Source organism: Tympanuchus pallidicinctus, unplaced genomic scaffold (assembly GCF_026119805.1).
Source record: "Tympanuchus pallidicinctus isolate F22 unplaced genomic scaffold, pur_lepc_1.0 scaffold18, whole genome shotgun sequence".
Lineage (NCBI taxonomy): Eukaryota > Metazoa > Chordata > Aves > Galliformes > Phasianidae > Tympanuchus > Tympanuchus pallidicinctus.
In genome coordinates this window covers 2,265,087-2,286,611 of record NW_026294699.1, presented here as the reverse complement: position 1 = coordinate 2,286,611, position 21,525 = coordinate 2,265,087, and the positions used below count along the sequence as shown (strand labels likewise).

General features: G+C 46.2%; 1 protein-coding gene across 2 annotated transcripts in view; it reads left to right on the top strand.

Annotated features, from left to right (window-relative positions):
* The window catches only part of XPO6 (exportin 6), a 49,114-nt gene that overhangs the window by 19,674 nt on the left and 7,915 nt on the right, over positions 1 to 21,525 (top strand). Inside the window, exons 5-17 of one of the 2 annotated variants that reach the window (XM_052679998.1) lie at positions 1,041 to 1,200; positions 1,604 to 1,681; positions 5,194 to 5,647; positions 8,571 to 8,697; positions 9,496 to 9,605; positions 11,802 to 11,910; positions 12,627 to 12,716; positions 14,808 to 14,877; positions 15,947 to 16,106; positions 16,834 to 16,926; positions 18,660 to 18,804; positions 19,848 to 19,994; positions 20,629 to 20,818. In XM_052679998.1, coding sequence (XP_052535958.1) covers positions 1,041 to 1,200; positions 1,604 to 1,681; positions 5,194 to 5,647; positions 8,571 to 8,697; positions 9,496 to 9,605; positions 11,802 to 11,910; positions 12,627 to 12,716; positions 14,808 to 14,877; positions 15,947 to 16,106; positions 16,834 to 16,926; positions 18,660 to 18,804; positions 19,848 to 19,994; positions 20,629 to 20,818 — 1,933 coding nt within the window. Of the gene's footprint in view, positions 1 to 1,040; positions 1,201 to 1,603; positions 1,682 to 5,193; positions 5,648 to 8,570; positions 8,698 to 9,495; positions 9,606 to 11,801; positions 11,911 to 12,623; positions 12,717 to 14,807; positions 14,878 to 15,946; positions 16,107 to 16,833; positions 16,927 to 18,659; positions 18,805 to 19,847; positions 19,995 to 20,628; positions 20,819 to 21,525 lie in introns of both variants that reach the window. The other variant, XM_052679997.1, reaches the window with a different exon arrangement.

Sequence of the window (21,525 nt, the reverse complement as noted above, 5' to 3'; positions counted from 1 at the left end):
ATGGTTCTGGAACACCTTCAGGGACAGTAACCACACTGTTCCCTGGGCAGCAGTGTCACTGCCCCACCACTCCTTCCAAGAAGAAATTGTTCCTAATACCCAGCCTGCTATCAGCTCCTGTACCATCATGCTTCCTTTCTGGAGGCCAAAGTCACATACATCCAGACAAAGAGCTTAAAAGTGTTTTTTTCCCCCAACATATTTCACCAAAATATGCAGCCTGATCGGTATTAGGCCAGTTTGTCTCTGGTCTCATGGGCCAGTGAGCTGAAGTCAGCCTGCACTGTTTAATTTATGACTTCAAGGATGACTTGCGATAATGGTGATTGACTTTAGATTTATTTTCCTCCTGGTGAGGGCAGTGCATAAATCATTTCGGATGTTTCAGGTTGAGAGATCGGGTTGTCTTTCAGCTTTTTCCCCACCTGAATGTGTCTTTAATATCCCAATGGCCAACGAAGGCAAAAATCCTTGCTTTTTCTGCTCCTACTCCTGTGCATTCTGTACACGGTGGAAGCCATTCTTCTAGGGTAAATGTGATTTCCAGCATGAAGTACAGTGCAGGCACAGGCAGAGGTGCACTCCATGCCTGTGTTCTGTTGCCACCCAGTGCAGCTGTCTGCATGCTGTTGAAAGGAATGCTTTTGTTTTTCTGTGGGGAGCTGCCTGGCTGCTGGTGCAGGCTCTGAGCAGCAGCCCCATTACCTGGTGAAACCATGGGTGCTGCGGTTCTGAGAAGTGGTGATGTCAGCAGAAGGCAGTAAATGAGAGGAACAAACTGTTATTGGTAAACTTGCTGGAACAGAGAATGCGTGCAACGTCATGATGAAAGCTCTCGTGAAACCCCACAGACTGCCATGGTGCTTGAACTGTTGCAACATCGTAGGTTCATGTCTCAGGAAATGGAATCCTTGCAGCACTGCAAGCTCAGAGCTGTTACTCCTCAGTCCTGGAACAGCTGTGAACTGCAGGCAGAATTGCTCATCTCCTCTTTGTGATCTGAAACTTTGTCAGAATGCATTCATGCCTTTTCCTTTCAGTTGATTCAGTCTCCTGTGACCACTCCTCTGGGGCTGATCATGTTGAAAACAACCTCAGAAGAGCTGGCGTGTCCACGGGAGGATCTGAGTGTAGCCCGCAAGGAAGAGCTACGTAAGCTGCTGCTGGACCAGGTGCAAACCGTGCTTGGACTCCTCACAGGTATGAGCTGGTGTGCTTGCAGCTCTGAAACAACCATCTTCCTTTATCAGCCCTGTGGTGCTGGCAAGTTTGCAAGTTCTCAGAGCAGTGAAGCAAGGTGTGGGTGATGTAGTGACTGGTCGTGCTGCTCAAGCACTTGACCTTTGGGTGCCCCGTTCAGAGCAGTACAAAGCAAGCTGGCGTAGCAGAGCAGTTCTTACAGCTATGTGTGTCCTTCTCTTTATGAAGAGGGATTGTGATTGTCTTATCTGAGTGACCCTGAAACACATACTGAATGCTTGTACACACAGTGCTCCTCGTTAAAGCCCTTGAGATGTGTTTGAGAGGAGCTATCTGTCTCTGGTATGTTAGTTGAATCAGTGTTTCTTTATCAATCTGTTCTAAGAAATATCTCTTTGGCTAGGTATTTTGGAGAGCATCTGGGACAAACACAGTGTTACTGCTGCCACTCCGCCACCATCCCCAACTTCAGGAGAAAGTGGTAAGGACAGCTAAAGCTGAGTCTTTATCTTCAAGCTTCCATGAGCTTTAACTTGGAATACCAGGTATAGATTCCTTCCTTTGCTGTCTGTTTCCTAAAGCTGTTCTTAGGCCAACAAATTCCAGGGAAGAACAGCTAACTTCAGCTGAAGAAGCCATTGCCATTGCAAGGGATGCCCCACTTGAGAATGCCACCTCATTTGGCAGCACTGTTGTCCTTAGATGGCTAAAAGCTTTCTGAAGCGTCAGCTCAAAATGCTGTAACATCACTGAGTTGGCACTGTTATATGTGAATTTCAGCTCTAAGCACATCAAAAGGCAGAGTGAAGCAAAACTGAAGCCTAATTCAAAAGCAGAGTAACAGGACTTTGTGTGTCTTTATTGACACAGTCTATTTCCTCCCCACTCCTGCTAGTCTTTTGCAGAGCTGTCTCTGTGTACTCATTTACATACATATTAATCATCTTTGAAAAGGAGAGTATGTTTCTTTGTCCTTCATTTATCCTGCTATGAGGAAAGCTGTGGGTGCAGAGGGTTTCCCCAGGTGTAAGGATGAGATGAGAACCATTTTCTGTGGTCCTCAATGTGGTGTTGGCCTGTTACATTCATCTCACCTAGGAGGTAACCAGCAGCATGTGGTGTCTTTGCTCCACCTCAGGCTACAAAGCAGATCATGCAGTGAAATCAGTATTTTGTTTAAACACTCGAATCTCAGATCTGCCTGCTTTTAACAAGGAAAAAAGAAGGGTTTAGGCTCTGCAAACCAATCTTGTTGGTTGTGCACAGTGAGGTGATGAAACGCTTGGGGGTCCATTGCTTCTTTCTCTGCATTAACACCAAGTTGTGTTCTGCGTGTTAAGAGTTGGATCAGATCCCTTGTGTGTTCAGATTTGTCTGTAGGACCTTAAGCAGTTAACTGAAGGCTGTGGATGGCTTGCCTGTGCTGGGTTGCACTGGTCAGCACCAAACTGTGCTGGTGAATGTTGGTGTTTGGTTTGTTCGTGCTTTGATACAATTTTTATGTTTAAATCAGAGTTGGATTTAAAGAATTTCAAGTGCTCATTTTCCTTAGGCCTTTAAGACTTTGATATTTATCCACAAACCACAAAAGCTTAAATGGAAAGCACTATCTTGATTTTAGGGGGGAAATTCTACTGTGGGTATATGACACTTTTGCATGGAAGTCTGTGCAGAATGAGTGCTGTACTTTTTTATATTAAGGCTTGTGCAGTCTGTAAGCTGACCAAACCTTTTTACGTGCATGTTGGTTACGTTTGGATCTCGTTCATACAGCAAAGTATTCCTGCTTGCTGGTGGCAGTCATTTTTTGTTGCGTTTTCCTAGCTCAGATAAGGCCACCTTCTTGTCCTTTTTGTATCCTGGTGAAGGTATTGGTGTTCCAAAAAGCAAAATGGGCTTCTATCACAGCTGAAATCCCTTTAGGAATTGGAATATCCATTTGTCCTTTTTGCACAGGGAAGCAGAGTGCAATGTTTGCCACAAGTCCTGTGTAGTTTTAAAATAGCACTTAAAACCTACACTAAACTCATTTCTCATAGCACTTAAGCCAAGGAACTCCAGTGTGTGCAATGGTGGGTAGCGTTTGAGGTAAGGGATTGTATAGGCAGATCAGTACAGAATTCACTTAGCAGTGATCTCTCAGCCTCCCAGTGCTGCCTGTGAATGATTTGTATCTCTGTATTTGATTAATTCCTTCCTTAAATGCACTTGGTCATGTATGGTAAACAAATGCACAAACATTTGTTGCTGCTTCTGCAGAATTAGCATGATCCCAGCTCCCTCTCCCAGATAGCTCTCCCCTTGTGCATGAATGCTGTTCTTCCTGTAGGTACATCACCTGTTTGCAGAGATACAAAGCGTACCTTAACATCCTTTGTCCTCTGCACTCCAGCAGTTGAACTGGACACAAAGCATTGGCACTGCTCTGAGTTACAGAGCCCTGGTTCACACGCTGAGGCTGTGCACTGGCAGCTGAGAATCTTCAGGTCCTGCAGTTTGCTGGAAAGCTGGATGCACAATTGCTTCTGTGAGCAGAATGCAACGCATTGCAGCATAACTGTGGCTGTGAACGCTGTGCTGGGGCTGTTCTGATATTAAGACCAGCTGTGGGGTTATCTAATGCAGCTGAGGTGGTGTGATGTCTTACAGTTCTGGAGTGGGAGAGAAAGAGGTGTGAGGCATGGCAGGGAGTTATCAACTTTGTGATGCAGAGCATCCGTCTTGATGAAGGATGGAGACCTGGGAGTCTGTTCATCATGCATGCTTTTGAGTACTTGGAAAATAGCTCAGTAAATCATACCAGCAGCGTTCGTGCTGCTCTTGTGTTGGGTCATTTCACTTTCAGAAGGAGTTATTCAATTTTCTGGGGGGATAACTTTAAATTCCTTAATGTAGCAAGTGCTTGTGGATTTGTAAAGGTGAAGAGATGATTTGCACTCGAGGAAGAGAAGTTTCAGATCAGCAGCATCACACAGAAAGCTGCTGGGGTGCTGGATGGATTTGGGCTGCACTCACATCTTCCCTAGCAGCTGCAGTTCTGGTATTCTGTATCAAGGAGGGTAGAATAGAGGCAAAAGCTTTGTGGAACAGTGATAAAGGTGGCTTCCACATAATTGGGAGGAAAGGTACAATCCCAAATCCAGAATGAGGAGCTGCAGCAGAAGACTGCTACTGGAGTGAAAAGGAGGAGGTGAATGGAAATTTTTTCCCTTCTTTGGATAGAGGAAGTAGGAAATACAGTTTGCAGTTGCAGTTTGCAGCAGAAAGGCTGTCTTTGCCCTTTGTATAGTTCAGCTGTGGAACTGTTGCATAGAGATGTTGCACGTATGAAGCATATATGGCCTCAGCTACAGACCTCATAAATCCATGCAAGAAAAATCCTCAGACTGCATGGAGTTCTTCAGACTGCTCTGGGCTCAGGAAGCCTTTGCATGGCAGTGGGCAGAGGCTGAGCAGTGCCACGTGCATTTGCCATGGGCTGTTGGTCACTTAGAAGTGCTGGGCAAGGTTTGGTTCTCAGCACCTCTGCTCTTACAGAACCCACAAGCTGTCACATGCAGGCAGACACAACTCTGCCAGCTTTTGATATAATATGGACATGCTGCAGAATTTATGCAAGCTCACACCAAGAATGCTCAAGTTCTTGAAGGGAATCAATTTTGTAACAGATCCCTGGTGTACACATCTTGCTGCTGTGGTTTCATTTTGCAAAATGCTGCGTGTGCCCTTCTCAGTAAGGCTGATGGAGCAGTACGGAGCTGCCCCTTGAACTTGTTTGTTGGAAACAGACCCCCAGCAAGCCCTCTGATCTGATGTGTAGGATATGTATGAAACTTCAGAATGTCCCAGAATATAAAAAAGGCTCTCCCATCTCAGACAAATCTGCATGCTAACCAATGCCAGAGGCTCTGGTGGCTGTTGTGTTAAGGCTGGGGCTTGCAGTTGCGACCCTGGAAAGTAACTGCCTTGACCTGCAATGTGCTTTTCCCCCAGGTGACCTGCTGAGCAGCCTGTTGCAGAGTCCCAGCGCAGCCAAATTACTGAACCAGCCAATCCCCATCCTCGACACAGACAGCGAATACATCTGCTCCCTGGCTCTGGAGTGCCTGGCCCACCTCTTCAGCTGGATCCCTCTGTCCGCCAGCATCACCCCCTCGCTCCTCACCACCATCTTCCACTTTGCCCGCTTCGGCTGTGACACACGAGTCAGGAAGATGTCCTCAGTCAATGGCAGCAGCCAGAACGTGGGGCTGGGAGCAGAACGGGGCCGGCTGGGCGTCTTGGCCATGTCCTGCATCAATGAACTGATGTCCAAGAACTGTGTGCCTATGGAGTTTGAGGAGTATTTGTTACGGATGTTCCAGCAGACTTTCTACCTCCTGCAGAAGATCACTAAGGAGAATAACGCCCACACGGTGAAGAGCCGGCTGGAGGAACTGGATGAAAGGTAAGAGAAACTAAGCAGCTGAGCAGCTGTGCTGGGGCCTCTTGCTTTCTGAAGGACAGTCTTTATTGATTTGCGGTCATGCATGGTGTGTCTAATCGCCTTTTTTTCAGAGTTCTGTGCTGGTGCTGGCAGGCAGAAAGGTAGGTGCTCGCAGGTAAGGTTCTGCTCAGGGGCTCAGTTTGCCAAGTGGCCGTGGTGGCACAGGTTTGTGTTCTTTCCTGTCCTCTTCCTCCCCTTTCCCCGTTCGTTGCTGTTTGACTGCAGGTCTGAGGTGGCAGAAGAGCTGACCCTGCCCTTCATTCAGTTGTAACAGAACAGCAGAAGAGGCACAGCGAGGTAAAGGCATTGCAGCATTCCCTTCGCTGGTCGGTATCTGCCTTCTCTGTCATAAACCCAAGCACACAAAGAGTGGGTAGTTGTTCTGCAGTCCTGACTCGAAAGGAAAGTCTCATGCTCTTTATTGAGGTGTGACAGCTTCTTTACTCTGTTTGGGGTTCTTTTTTTGTTGGTTTGGTGTTTCTCTTTTTTGCTGTTAAACATCACTGAAAGGCAGCTCAGGAAGCTCTGCTCCCAGCAGCGAGTGCCTGGAGGCAGCAGAGGAAGCAGCAGCTCAGCAGCTGTGTGTTCCTTTTGCTTTCCAGAAAGTCACTGACATGCTGGTTGCCTACAACAGCCTGACTCTTTCATATCAGATATTGCTGCTTGTAGGAGTGAGATTTGTCTCACTGTTGTGTTGAGTGGCTGAACCGAAGTGCTGACAGTGTGCTGTTTGGTGCTGCTTTTCAGTGCCTGCAGTGGGGAGGTGGCAGAGCTGGTGCTGATGTTGGCACGTGTGTTATCACTGTGTCAGTGTGCTCAGTACCTGGCTGTGGATGCATGATGATGGAAATGCAGCAGGAAGGATTTTGAGCTTAGTGATTTTTCTGCTTTATACCTACTCAGAAGTAAAAGCGAATTTGGAAACCAGCTGTGGGCTTTTTGAGGAGCTGACTTACACGTTTCTTCCACAAAGCTCCCTTTTCCATACCTTTAGATTCACTTGCAGCTCTGTGATACTGGATCTAGATGAGTTGTGGCTTTTGTTTAACAGTGAATTCTGCTTGCTCATTTTGAGACTGACTCCCTCTGACCTCGGTATTGTTCCTTCCCCAGAAGTAAGGCATGTCCCAGTACAGTGGAAACGTGCTACCTCTGCTTATGGGATGTGTGCACAGAGAGCCAGGGTTGTGCACTTGTCACCTGAGAGCATCTTCTTGACTGACTGACAATCCTGAACAAAGTTGGTACTGATGAAGTTGTCATACCTCAGTAGATCACATCCCCAGGGCATGCCTGCCCCAGGTCTCTTTCAGCAGCCTCTCGTGGTGGTGATTCCTTTTGTTCTGTTATGAAATCAGTTTTGGAAGGATTGTGCTGCTGAAAGAGTCGAGAAAAGGATTTAACTTAAGCTGCTTTACTGGTGTTGGCTTCAGCTGGAAGATGGGAAATGAGGATGCAGAATGTCCAGTATGGATAGAAGTGGGGCTGTGGATGTTGCTCTGGGGTTTGCAAAGCTTGGCGCAAAGTAAGAATTTCTTTGGTCTCAGATCAGAACCTCTTAAAAAATAAAAACAGATAAAAGGAAGGAAGCGTTTGGGTCTGGATATTTATTTTTGGCTTTAATTTGAAGAATTTGCTCAGTGGTCAGGTGTGTTCAGTGCTGATTCTTGTCAAGCAAGCAGTGCCAAAGAAAAGGCTCGTGTCAACGTTATGCATGATCAAAATATTGGATTATTTTGTAGATTTATACTAACAAGCAGTGTTGCAGCTCTGTTGGCTGGTAATGCTTCCAGCCTTGAATGCCTGGTGGTTAGAAGAAGCGTTTTTACTCAGATCAGTTTGCAGAAAGGGGAGCGAGGCAGTACAACAGAAGAAAACTGCTCACCTCTCTGAAATCATGGTAAACCAAACTTGCTGCTGCTTTTTGAGAAGAGGCTTGAAGTACTCTTACACTTCAGAGCTCCTTGGAGTTGGGAAGGATGGGTTTCAAGGCCTGCAGCCTTGGAGCTCTGCTGCTTGTGCGTGGTGTTGCAGTGTGTCTGTCCATGTATGATGGAGCACTTCACTCTTCTGAGCACAATCAATGTGAAGAGGATATGTAGCCTTGGTGAAGCTTACATTGTGCAGGACATGTCGTGTCCTTGTTCCACAATAACAGCTTATCCCACTGTGCTCTTTATAATTTCCCTTGAGCAGTGTGCTCTGGAACCCTCTGTGCTTGCACTGAGGTCATGCTCTTGCTGAACTCCTGTCGTTTTGGTAGCAGGCTTTTTTTGGATGTTCCTTTTAGTATGGTCCCAAGCATTGAAAAGTCCCTGTGCTTTGGAGGAAGGTTTGTCTTTAATGCCCAGCTCAGTCACAAAAGGCTGGGCTCTGGTCAGAAGTGTTGGGATGACAGTCGACCTTCTGCCCTGCATAAGGAGCAACTCTTTCTGGCTCTCCCACCACCTCCTGTACATCTGTAACACATATATTGCTAACTTCTGCCTTAACTTCTTGCTTTCAGCTGAATCCCTTGGTGGTACAATGTGACTAATCCTCTGTACATCAGTAATATGAGTCTTGCTGTTACACACTTATTTCTCTAGGGTGGGGGATTGTGTTTATTTGCAGGCCTGATTAAACTTGATTACATTCATCTGAATATTAAAGTTGCTTTTGACTAGACTGTCTTTTCTGCTGTTTCAGGTATTAATGGAATGAAGGGTTGCCCGTCCTGTAGGTAATTGTTGCAGGGCTTTACATTTTAATTGTTCTACTGCCTATTAATTATCACGTTCTTTATTTAATGGAAGGATTTAAAGTGCATTTATCACTGTTTCAATGGCATTGCTTTTCCTTGTGGCATCTTTTTCTTAATCCTGTTCTCTTCTTTCCATTGTAGCTACATTGAGAAGTTTACAGACTTCCTTCGTCTCTTTGTGAGCGTCCATCTGCGAAGAATTGAATCCTACTCCCAGTTCCCCGTGGTTGAGTTTCTGGCACTGTTGTTCAAATACACTTTTCATCAGGTACAGCCCTACAGTGGTGTTTTTTTCTTGGTCTTTTCCTTGTGCTCAGTTGTCTCAGTTGTCCAGCAGGGCTAGCTTGGTTTGCCCCGTGGGACTGATGTATAGAGAAGCAATTGGCTTGTCTCACTGGCCCTCCTCCAGCATTAGTGGGGATGTGCCTTCATGTGTTCCTGGATTCAGTTGGAGACAGCAGGCATGTGTGGTTACCTTGTGAGAACAGTTTGTCCAGTGTCTTAACTTTACTTCTGGTTTGTTTGGGGCTTCGTTTGCTTTTTGTTGGTTGGTTTTTTTTCTGCTACTCCTTGGACTGGAAGGCATCTGGGGAACTGAATCCAGCCTGCCTGTTCTGTGTCGCTTTTCTTCTGAATCTGCTGTTTTTACTGTATCTGCAGCTTTCCCCACGTTTTTCAGTGTTGCTCTTCAAAAGAACTGGATTTTGATGCACGTTGCCGTGCTGTAGAAGCTGTCACAGTGCAGTTTGTCCCTGTTTGCCTCCGTATGTAAATAATGGCAGGGGTGTAGATCCATAAAACTCTGGAAGCTGGTGCAGCAAAGCCATGAGATGGGTTCATGCTGAGCCCCTCCTTGTCGTTTCTGGGTTCCCACCTTGTGTTGAAGCTCTTGTTCACCTTTTGACATCTTGAGGCGGCAGATCCCCCCAGTGTCCTCCTGGAAGCCTTTCAATACAGCAAGAAGTTGTTCTGTGGATTGAAACTACATGCTAAGTAATATTTGCAGTGTGTGAGATTGATATTGTCATAGTTGGTGACATTTACTATGAATTTTGATGTGTTTCAGCCTACCCACGAAGGTTACTTTTCTTGCTTAGACATCTGGACGCTCTTCTTGGATTACCTGACCAGCAAAATTAAGAGCCGTCTGGCTGACAAGGAAGCAGTGCTCAACAGGTGAGCAGGCAGACTGTAGGCCCTCATAGTCACCGTGGAAGGGCTGTGAGAAGCGAGCTTGCAGCTGTATGTGATTTGAGTCCTTTCTTTTTCTGAATATCACTGGCTTTAATCGTGAATTTCAGAGTTTTGTCACGCATTGAACAAAATTCAAACAGAAAAAAATAAAGGCAAGAAGGAAAGGTCACTTAAAAATATTGTATGTGAACCCAGCAGCCAGAGGAAGACAACTTTGGAGGGTAAAATAGAAGTTGGGACATATTTTTAGCATGTTTCAGAACACGTTTTAGCTCATGCAGGAGGAGGAGACCACAGAGTAAGTTGCACAGTAAGGGTTCACTACATACACAGCTCGTATGGCTACCTGGTGAATTGGGAAGTTTTTACATTTAATCAGGGTTGTGAATACCTGTTAAAATTGAAGGATATGTTTTTGAGAAATACTGATAGTGCTGTGTTTGAGAATTAAGTCCTTCTTGCTGGCCTCCATAGCTAATTGCATGTATGAATTGCAACAGTGGCTGGCAGCTCTCTTGTAGATGCCATCTCCTGACATAGGTCTCTCTGCCATTCAGACAAGAAAAATAAGGTGAGTATACTGGATCTTGCTCAGATTTTTAGGCTTGGCAGTGCTGTGGCTCATGCCATGCATTTCACTAATTGCACAAGGAAGCTTGTTTCCCTTTGAGCATTTGAAATGTGTGGTTGCTTACCGAAAGGCAGCCTGGCGTCATGACCACAAAGAGCAAATGGGAACTAGCTTACAGCAGGCAGCTCTCTTCCTTTCAGCGTGGGAACTGTGTACTCTTAATTTCTCAAGGAGCAGCAGGTATTTGCACTTAAACTTTGTGATAATTTGTTCCTAATTTGCTGCTGAACTCTGCCTCGGCATCCTGCTGCCCTTCATCTGGTGGAGGAGCGATGTGTGTTATCTTTACATCAGGTATTTTGTCACGGAGAGAATTGAAGCAAGCTATCAAGCTATAACAATAGCCCTCTGTCTATCTTGGAGGTACTGTAGAACAAAAAGGAGTGCCATAAAAGTGATTAGAACCTGTGCTGCTGCTTTGTCAAAACTACCTGTCCTTAATGATAGCTTCTATAGCCACAGCTTCCTCAATGCTTTAGACATGTAAACAGCTCAGTTTGACAGCATGGGTGTGGTTACACCACTGACATTTCCTGTTCTGTGGTTCTGAATTTTGCATTCTGTATACGTGGCAGTGGTGCTTCTGGGTAAATTGCCCCATCTGGAGTTCTGTCATCTCATTACCAAAAAATGGGAATTCAGCACCTTGCACAGAGAGCTGTCAGCAGCTGAGTACCTGGATTGCATCGTTCCCTGTTAGCAGGTCTTAATGCCTGCTTTTCTAACCTGGTTTCACTTAGAAGAGGACGTGGCTGGTCCTTACGAAGGACAAGCTGTGTTTTGAGGAAGGTGGTTGAAATGGGAGAAAACAAACATAGCAAAACTCCAAATCTCCCAGTGTCAGTGGTGGCAGCAGAAATGCTGATGACTGCTTATTTCGCAGCTTGGCATTATTTTACATGATCAGTGGGAAGGAGCAATTTCTGCTCTCTGTATCTGTTGCACTGTACCTGAGGTGAGGGGATCTTTTTCAGAGACACGTGCTTGGAGCTCTTATAGTAGAATTGCAAAAGGTAATGGCTTTTTTTTTTTTTTAATAGGGCAAAGCTCTGAATTCATTGGCTGTCAGCGTAGGGAAAGAGGACAGCACAACAAGTAGCCTCAGGGACGTCCCTTTCTGAGGCAGCTCTGCCCAGCTTCATCTGTTCCGCATTCCCTGCCCACAGAGCAGAGCACCAGGCAGGCTGAGGAGCAGATGGAGCAGGAAGAGGTGGTTGTGCCTCCTGTTCACATACATCTGTCGTTGCTCGTGACAAAGCACACCTCCTGCCTTTTCTGTTTCGGACTCCTGTGCTGCTGCTTTAGCTAACAGTTATCAGTTTTCCTCTGAGAGAGCAGTGTTGTCAAAGACTTTTCTTGCAGATAGCTTGTGACCTTAAGTGACGCATTACTCTTAATCCCAAAATCTGTTTGCTGTTGGCTGTACAAGCTGGTACGGCTGTGCTCTTCACCAGTTCTACATCTCTCCTTTGCTGTAAGGGCTGTGAGCACAGCAGTCTCTGCAGAATTGCCTTATCACTCTCCTGCTGTTCTCTCTGTGGCCATAGGTACGAAGACGCCTTGGTTCTGTTGCTGACGGAGGTGTTGAATCGAATCCAGTTCAGGTATAACCAGGCACAGTTGGAGGAGCTGGATGACGAGACACTGGATGATGATGTAAGGAGCAGAGCTGAGCAGGGGCGGCTGCAAATTCAGATGTGAAACTTCTGCACTCGTTGCACACGGAATGTCTTTCCCAAAGCCTGTGTTTTGTACAGTCCAGACAGCTGCTGCTTCACTTAGTGTTGGGTTTTGAGGGTTAAAGAAGCATGAAACACTTCTACCCTCCCTGATAGGATGTGACCTTTGTTTTGAACTTGGTACTTGTAGGGAGAAATAGATCTGTAGCTTCTGATTACAAGAGGCGTTTGTGTCTGTTCCTGATTGCTTTGGAATACAAATGCAGAAGTGTCTTCCAGACAAAAGCTTTGAGCTGTACATATTGTTAGCACTTTCCCTCAAATGTATTTGTCAAAGTCAGTATCAGTAAACAAGATCTCAATCCATTCTGATGACGCGAAAGGTAAAGTGAAGTAGGTGGCCAATATGTGAGACCAGAACACTGGACAACCACAAAAGATGCCAGACACCTGTGCACTAAGTGTGCTTCAGGAGTGAGCACGTGTGGCTTTATCACTCTGGGGAAACCTAGGCATGCTGCCCCAGGCGTGAATGGGGAACATCATTTGCAAACAGGTGGGTCACAGAAGAGCACTGTTCCCTCAGTATCTGGGTTCCTGGAAAGGCTTGTCCCAGGCATCGATTCCCAGCCTACAAGAGGCTGTTTCCTTCTGGAAATGCTGTGCTCACCTTCTTGTTTCTTCCCATAGCAGCAGACCGAGTGGCAGCGGTACTTGCGCCAGAGTTTGGAAGTGGTTGCAAAAGTCATGGAGCTCTTGCCAACTCATGCCTTCTCCACACTGGTAAGTAGTCGTTCAGACCATAAGTGCAATGTAAAATGAGTACCAACCACTGGAGTTTGTTGCAAGCTGGTTTGCAGGGACCACATTTCCAAACTTCTGCTTTTAGAAGCAAAAGTTTGGTGAAGGAGGGGCCAAACATTGAAAGAAAATGCTTTTTATTCTTTTTTTTTTGGCTTTGTTAGATTTCATGGTGTGTTTTGAAGAGAGTGCTTTGTCATGAGCACCCAAGTTTAATTGCTGCATGCCAAGGTCTATGGAAATCCCCTTTTCCAAGTGTAAATACCTTCCTGCTGTCTCTCTTGACCTTTATATTAGCAGTAGCACTGTTAATTGCACAGATGAGCATCATTAGGGCTTTTAGGAGGGTGAGGTCTTTGCTTAAATGAAAGGCTAGGTACAAATGCTGGGAACAGTGCCTCAGACAATTGGGAATTACAGCTGAACACATAAGTGCTTCTCTCCAGCCAGGTTCACTGTTGTTGCTGGGATGAGCATTGTAAAAGCTGTCTCATTTTGAAGCATTTTAATGGTTTCTAAAGGAGAGATGTCGAGGCTGTGAGCCCCTAGAGCCCAAAGTTAGAGGTGCTGATGCCTGTTCTCTGGATGAGAAGAAAGGCAGGTGTGTGCAGTGGGATGTCAAAGCAAGCTCCTTGCTGGAAATGTTGCATGCTGAGACCTCTGAGCTGTGTTCTCAAGAAGCAGAGCACAGTGAGCTGCTATGAGGCTGGAAGGTGTCTGAGCAGAAAAAAGCACCAGAAGTGCTAAGAACTCTGAAGTTGTGAGCAGACAGACCTCATATGCATGGAGGTTCCTCTGCAGCACAGTGGCGAGGCAAACAAACAGCACAGCTGTTTCAGGGAGCATATGGGTTATGTGAAGAGCATGTGGCTTCCTTCAAGTAGAGGAAGGCTGTTGTTGTGTTGTCCTTTTCAAATAGTTCTCCTCCTGCAGTTGCATGACAGGCACTTGTATGCTAGAAATGTGATAATGAATGCTTGAGCCCTGTGGGAGATATGGAAAGCAGGCAAAGTTTCTTGAACAGTAGTTTCTGCAGCAATGCTGTGGGGAATGGCTGCTCCATCAGGAGCAAGTAACTGACACAGTGTGCAGCTGCTGCTGCTCTGCTGTCCCATGCTGGGGAATGAAAGGCTGCAGTTCCTTCTGCTGAAGGATGAACGAACTTCCATAAATCCAGCCTCCTTCAATATGGTGACTGTGCCAGTGGAAAATAAACAGAATTATGCCAAAGTGTTGGAAAATATTTTTTGAGATGGAGTATCTACAAGGAGAAGGTTACTGTGTGATTTCGCACAAGGCAAATAATCCCTTAATACATACCACTGAAGTACAGTGGCTGCTGAATGCTGATTAGAAAGCTTCCAGGTCTGTGTTTCAAATGTTAGCATAGCCTGTTGCTCAGCTGCAGTATTGATAGAAGCAGCCATATTTGCTGTCAGTCCTGAAAGATGGATTTAGGTTACTGCTCTGTGTTCCCAGGCCAGGATGCATGACGACTGTTGTTTGTTCCCTTAGCTGTTTTCCCTGTGGGGCTTCAGCTGTTCTTGCTGCAGTGTGCAGCTTGGCAACAAGTGGCCATGGTGTTTCCCTGCTGTATTCTGTTAGAGGCACTGAGCTCAGCTTCTTCAGTGGAATATTGCTTTGGTAGCTGTATTTCTGAGAAGCTGATGCTTCTGTGTCTGGCAGATGCAGTGCAGGCTTCCTGTGCTCTGCCCCAGGCTCTGCCTTTTCCTTGGCTGTGGACCCCTGCTCTGGGCTGGGTTGTATCCATCTGTATGTTCCTCCTGTGCCACCCCTTCAACTTGTCAAGCTGCTGTCTTTTTACACTGGTTGTCAGTCTCTGTGGGAAAAGGAGAGCTGCCACAGACCATCAGGGTGATGATCTTCATTGTTTTGATGGCAGCTGTCAAGACATAAGCTGCAGAATCAGCCCAGAACCTGGAAACATGCCTACTGTCCAACCATCTTTTTGAAGGCGTTGGGAAGTAGGAAAACTGTTCTCTAGCAGACTGTGGTGTTTGAGTTAACTGCCTGCCAAGCCCCCGAGTCACGCAGATTTCTTGTCCTTTCTAGTTTCCAGTTCTGCAGGATAACCTGGAAGTGTATCTGGGACTCCAGCAGTTCGTGGTCACATCAGGGACAGGTAACCATGTAACCACTGCCCAGTTCATTTCCTCATTCTCTGCGTAGCTGGCTGCAGAACACTGTAAACCTGCTTTGGTATTGCTTCCTCTGTGTTCTGTTTCAGACCTGAAATTGTTATTCCAATGTACTTCCAGTCCTAAGATCACTTAAGACATCCTCAGTTAAGTGGTAGTGCATGGGGTTTGTTTGTGTCAGAAGCTGCCAGGAGAAGTAGCTCAGAGGGCAGTACAGATCTGGGTGACACTTTTCTGATGGTACATAAGAGGTTGAAGCTTGTTGCTGAAATGATGAGCAAGATGAGATTAGATGGGCAGTGGCAAGAAAAACAGCTGTTACTGCAGAACATGGTAACATTTTTAGTGACATTTTTGGGATATTTGGGGAACAGGTGTATGTGACTGAGCAGCAGGAAAGTCACACGAGGCAATAAGACTTGGAAGTCTGCTTATCTTTGTTTTTCTTGTGATTGAGAAATAGGAAAGTACGTAACCACATTTCAAATTAGAAGCAAATGCATTCTTGCTCCAAGTATGCCTGTGCTGCCAGAACATCTGTTGCAGCTTGGCCAGCAGAGGGAGTCTGCTAATAGCCTCTGTGGAGCTGGCTCTGCTTGTCTGATGTCAGCAGATGACCAAAAAGTTCTTGTTTATATGGATGTTAATACCAAATAAAGGAAAACAAACGTGCAAAAGGCTGGAATTGCTTGTAACATCCCTTTCAGCATTTAAAGAGAAATGTGAACAGTGGCCATCAGAGCAGCAGAATTTGTCTTTCCCAGTTAGAGTGCTTCAGTCACTTGGACAGAGCTCAGTGTTGAACTGTGACCCGCTGCCGAGCTAATTTCACAAGAATGCTTGTAATGTAATTAGAATAAACTGAGCATTTCCTGTCGCTTTGTAATTAGGTTTCCCATTGCAAAGAGCTGTGTTTATTAGTCACAAGGTTAAATGCTTTTCGGAGCATGAATTTTCAGGCTGCCAGGCTCTTACTCGGCGCCTGTTAGCACAAGTGAACGCGCACACGTGTGTCTTTGGGTTCACTTCTAACAAACCAAAACGTCATTTCAGGTCACAGACTGAACATCACTGCAGAGAACGACTGCCGTCGTTTGCACTGCTCCCTGAGGGACCTGAGCTCCCTGCTGCAGGCTGTTGGTCGTTTAGCAGAGTACTTCACTGGGGACATGTTTGCTGCCAGGTTTAATGATGCTCTCACAGTGGTGGAGAGGTAAGAAAGGAAGGGAGAGTTTGCTGTTCCTTCATCATCCGTGGGACAATTATTGCCACGGCAGTGAATGTGAAAACCAAGGTTTCCTTCTGCCTCCCCTTGGTACGATTAAATTGAGACATGAAGAATCGAGTGGTTTGTACCTTAAGTGTTACATTCATTGGTGCTAAGTTTCCCAGTTGTCTTTTTTAACCTTCAACCAGAGAAATAACAGGTAGCAGGGATTAAATCAGTCATTAGAAAGGTACTTATTTTCCAGAATCTGCACTTGTGATGTAATGAAATGGGATGTGGAGTCTGGTGGCAGAGAGGGAGGTGGTTTAGTGATGGAACTCAATAGATCTCTAGATCTTTTTCCAACCTAAACAATTCTGTGATTACTTCAGTTATGTCTCTGCTAGCTAAGTCACCAAAGTCTCTTTCCATAAGAGATCTGTGAAAGCTAGAAAGCAGATATTTGATTCTTTCCCTCCACAAAACTTAGCGTATAGTTTCAAATTCAGGACTGTACACAGCTGCCTCTATTGTTTCACCTCCATGCAGGAACATCCTACTTGTTCCACCTTATTACAAGCAAGGAAATAGTCTACATCTAATCTACATACTAGCTAAATATTGACGCAGGCTTGTCAAGAGCTGTGTTCAGATAAGATGAGCAGGTTGGTTTGCACACGTGTAAATCCATCTTGCAGTCTTGCTGCACTACCATGTCCTCATATATTTGCAGGTTGGTGAAAGTAACGCTGTATGGATCCCAGATTAAACTGTACAACATCGAAACTGCAGTACCATCTGTATTGAAACCTGACCTGATTGATGTGTGAGTATGAGATACACAATTCAAATCATTACGTACAGGTTTGGTACCTGCGTGGGGCGGAGGCAGCTTTGGGTCTCCTACATCTACTCTAACCACTTGTTTGGCAAACGTTCTGCAAGCTGATTTTAGCTAACCAAGGGCACTGGCTGCTCAAGGTCAAGGCTGTTGTCAGTGGTGTGAACCACTGTTGCCTCCAATTGATGTTTGAAGAAAAACGTGCTTGTGATCATTGTATCAGCTCTAAAAGCCAGTGTGCACCGATGGCTGTGAAGGCTTGGCTCACCTGCAGCGTGAGTAGATGGTAAAATAAGTGTGCAGCTGGGATATTTTAAGAAATGACTGGTATGTCGTTTGAGGCTTATGGATTTTGTGCTGCCTGAGTCAAATTTATTGCTCAAGTAAAAATGTTTCTCTCAGTAGAAAGTTTCGAGTCCTTGGCTTCCAAAACAAATGTATGCCTTCCAGCAATGCAGGCCATTTCTGAAACAAATGAGTGCCTTCAGTCCAGAGGCTGACATTAAGTGTGAAATCTTGATGCCACTGGTAACAGAACACTGCTCTAACAGCCTTTTAAAGACCTTTTATTGTAAATGGCTGTGTTGTACAAACCTGGTACTGCCAGCTGGCATCCTGCAAGCACAATTTAAGGTTATGCTTGTTCAGTTTGTATGAATAGCAGCTCCCTTAAAACCCACACTAGGCTGGATTTTTCCTAATCCCAAGTTACTGGCAGTGAGCTTTATGCAGATGATATTTCTTCGAAGGTGTTTTCCCTTTCTGATTTAAAATAACTCAGGAAGCTCCTCCTGTCTGTTAGAGGGGTTCATCCTTTCCTCTTGGGTCCAATGTCCTTGAGAAAACTGTGTTGTTTTCTAGTGCCAGGCTAAAAAAGGAACATTGCCAGATATTTGGAGGACACCTGTCTGATCCCCAAAGAGTCATCCTGCCTCAAAAACATGAGATAGCTCTCTGCCAAAGTATAACCATAAACTCTAATTATAGGCAACCCACCAGTTGGTTGTTTGACCTTATTGTTTTATCCTGTTGGTTTAATACCACTGCTTGGTGGCTGAATCCAGTCACAGCACACTTCTGCATGTCCAGGTCCAGGATTAAGAAGAAGAATTTTTAGGCATGTTTCAGTTTCCAGTTAGTGGAAGAATGAGAAAGAGCCAATAAATATACAAAGGATGGGAGAGAGAAGATATAAAGGCAAAGAGCTAATTCACAAAAGCCCCTTCATCCCGCAGGTAAAAGTAGGTTTCTCTGTGTTTCCCCATTGGGTGGAAACCCCCTGGACTTGCTGACAAGCTGATGCGTGGTGAGATATCTGGTGCAGGCCTGGAAGCTGCCTGCCACAGGTGACTGAGATCTCAAATGCAGCTGCTATGGTGGGGACACGTACATCTAGGAGAAGCTGTGTTTTTGGAGGGAATATCAGTGTTCATAGAGTCTTCTCAGTAACATCTGCAGCACAAGGATAGGATAGCTGCAGTTGGACAACGTTTCGTCTAGGCTGACAGCTGTGTGGCCATTGGCCCCAAACACTTCTGTAAGGCAATTGCATTTCCCCTGTCTTTCCACTAATGAAGTGGGCACGTGAAGTGAATCTCATGCTGTGGGATTAGGGAATATGGGAATTGATTACAGGAGCACTGAGGCTGGGGCGTCGTGGCACTGGCCATCCTGTGGTGTTTGCTTTATGTCCGTTCATGGTTGCTTTCTCCCCACAGCCACGCTCAGTCCCTGGCTGCACTGCAGGCCTACTCACACTGGCTGGCACAGTTCTACAGTGAAGTGCATCGGCAGAACCCCGAGCAGTTCATCTCTCTCGTCTCCACAGCTCTGGAGGCCATCACACCCCTCATCAGTTCAAAGGTATCCACCTCAGTGCTGGGCTGGGGTTGGGACTGCATGTCCACAGAGAGTGCGAGGCTCTCGTGGTGATGCAGTTGGACTCGGGTGCTGAACAGCATGCTCTACACCATGCCGTGGCCCAAGGTGTGAATCAGAGAGTTGGATATGTCTTCCAGAGCCATAACACGTCTCCTACAAGGCTGAGTCTGAGAAAATAGCACCATGGGTTAAATTAATGCAAAAAATAAGTGTGCCCAGCAGGCAGCTCTGCATCACTTGGCTGCTCGCTCACTGCCCAGGTGAGGTGGGGGGTAGAATTGGAAGGCAAAAGTGCAAGAGCTTGTGGGTTTGGATAAAGGCAGTTTTCTAGGTAAAACACGTACAAGCAAAGGGAAACGAGGCGTTCATTTTCAGTCCCTGCTTTGGAGGGAGGTCTATTCCTCCATTCTTTACCTCAGCTTTTAGTGCTGAGCACAGCACTGTGGTGGTGTGGAACACCCCTTTGGGTCAGCTGTCCTGGCTGTGCCCCTTCATGTGCACCCCAAGCTCCTCACTGGCACAGCAGTGTGAGAAGCACAGCAGTTCTTGGCTCTGCAAGCAGTGCTCTGCAACAAGTGATAACACCAGTGTGCTTTCGTCAGGAGTCCAAAACACAGCCTCGTGTGAAGGCAATTAACTCCATCCCAGCCAGGATTGTGACAGTAAGGAACTTACAGGCATATCATGGCTTGAAAACAGGGCAATCTCTTTTCCCACAGTATTATAATGATTCTAGTCGGAAGGGGCCTACAAAGGTATCAAGGCCAACTGCCTGACCTCTTCAGGATTAACCAAAAGTTAAAGCTGACATTAAGGACATCATCCAAATGCCTCTTGACCAGTGACAGGATGGGGCATCAGCCACCCCCACGAAGCCTGTTCCAGTGTGTGACCACCCTGGTGATAAAAACCCTTGCACTGTTTTGCTTGCAGAAGCGTGGTAATGGCAGCTCGCTGTGCTGTCTGTCACTAAGTGTCACACCTTGTGGTCCTGGGCAGCCTGACCGTGTGCCCCTCTGTTCCAGGTGCAGGAGAAGTTGCTGCTGTCTGCGTGCCACCTGCTGGTCTCCTTAGCCACTACGGTGCGACCAGTGTTCCTGATCAGCATCCCTGCAGTGCAGAAGGTGTTCAACAGAATCACAGACACTTCTGCCCAGCGGCTTCCTGATAAGGTGCTTCAGCTCTGTGCACGTCAAGGAATCACAGTGGCAGTTTGTCAATAGTTATCCATTTCAGGTTGCAGTATAGGGAAAAATACACAGTTGCAACTCTTAAATCTTACTCGTTTCTCACTTGCTGACGCAGACCCTGAGTGCACTGCCTTTGCAGTACTGGCATATGGATTCTGACTTATGGAAAGAGTTGGTGAAACTTCTGTTAGCATTCTAGATACCTCACTCCAAATGAGTGTATTACAGAATTACTGAAAAGCCACAGCAGAGATGGGGATTCTACTGCATTGGGCACTAGCATGGAGGTACAAAGTGCTGCACAAACACGTGCTTCCTGTCTAAACCAGGCAGAGCAACAGAATTGGCATAGTCTTTGTTTTGGAGATATAAAGAATGTGGAGTTCTTGTCACACAGAAGGGCACAGAGAGATGAGAGCTGACTCCAGCTCTGAAGTCATGGGGCTTTGCTTCTCTCTCACCTTGCAGAGCTGCTGGTTGTCACTTGGACACAACTGCTGTTGAAGTCTTCCCTCGAATAGTTAGCGCTGCTGCTTTGGAGCCAATAAATGTCAGTCTAAGGTTGTGCATGAGTGAGTAGCAAACTCTGAAAACTTCCATGTTTCATTGCTTCCAGGCCCAGGTGCTGGTGTGCAGAGCCCTATCAAATGTATTGTTGCTACCTTGGCCAAATCTTCCAGAGAGTGAGCAGCAGTGGGCGGTTCGTTCCACCAACCACAGCAGCCTCATCTCTGCCCTGACCAGGGACTATCGCCAACTGAAATCCAGTGCTATATTGCCACAGAGGAAGGTGCAGCTGGAGGACAGTAAGTACCCAGTTCCTTAGTGCGTGCTGGCCTCCTGCAGTTGCAGTGCAAACTGTTGGAGGGAGTCGTTGAGCTGTCTGTCCAGTGATTCTTTTGGCTGAGAGCTGTTCAGCACGTGGGAAGGCTAGGAAAGGAGCAATTTGTTTCTTTTTTGTAAGGAACACTTCCTCTATGGTTTGTAAGGGATGCTTTCACCCCGGGCTGCTGCAAGCTGCTCCATCAAAGTACTGTCTTCCTCAGTTGCTCAGGGAAAGTGGGATCTAGTTTGTAATACGAATTTGAATGGCACTGATTGCACTGGGGATGCTGAGCAACCTGAAGCTGGGACCACCATGCTGTAGTACTGGAAACATTGACTGGAGGCAGTGTTAATGAAGATTATGGTTTAAGAAGCTTGAAGGGGAAAATAAGAATTTCTTCTAGCCTTGGGAAGTACTGCTGAGGGTGTGTATGTGTAGGATGAGAGCCCTGAAATGATGGGATGTAGGGCAGCTTTTGAAGCTCCCGTGTGTGTTTTGGGACTGCTTTTGGGTGTCTTGTCATCTTTCTGTTGTGGCTTTTTGTTTGTTTGTTTGAATTCTTTGCTTATGAGTACACAGCATCACAGCTTCTGATAAAACTGACTTGCTGGTCAGCTCTGTGGGGTGAGGGAGCTTGGAGAGGGTTGGTTGAGCCTCACGAGAGGGTCAGCCTGCTCACGTGGGTCA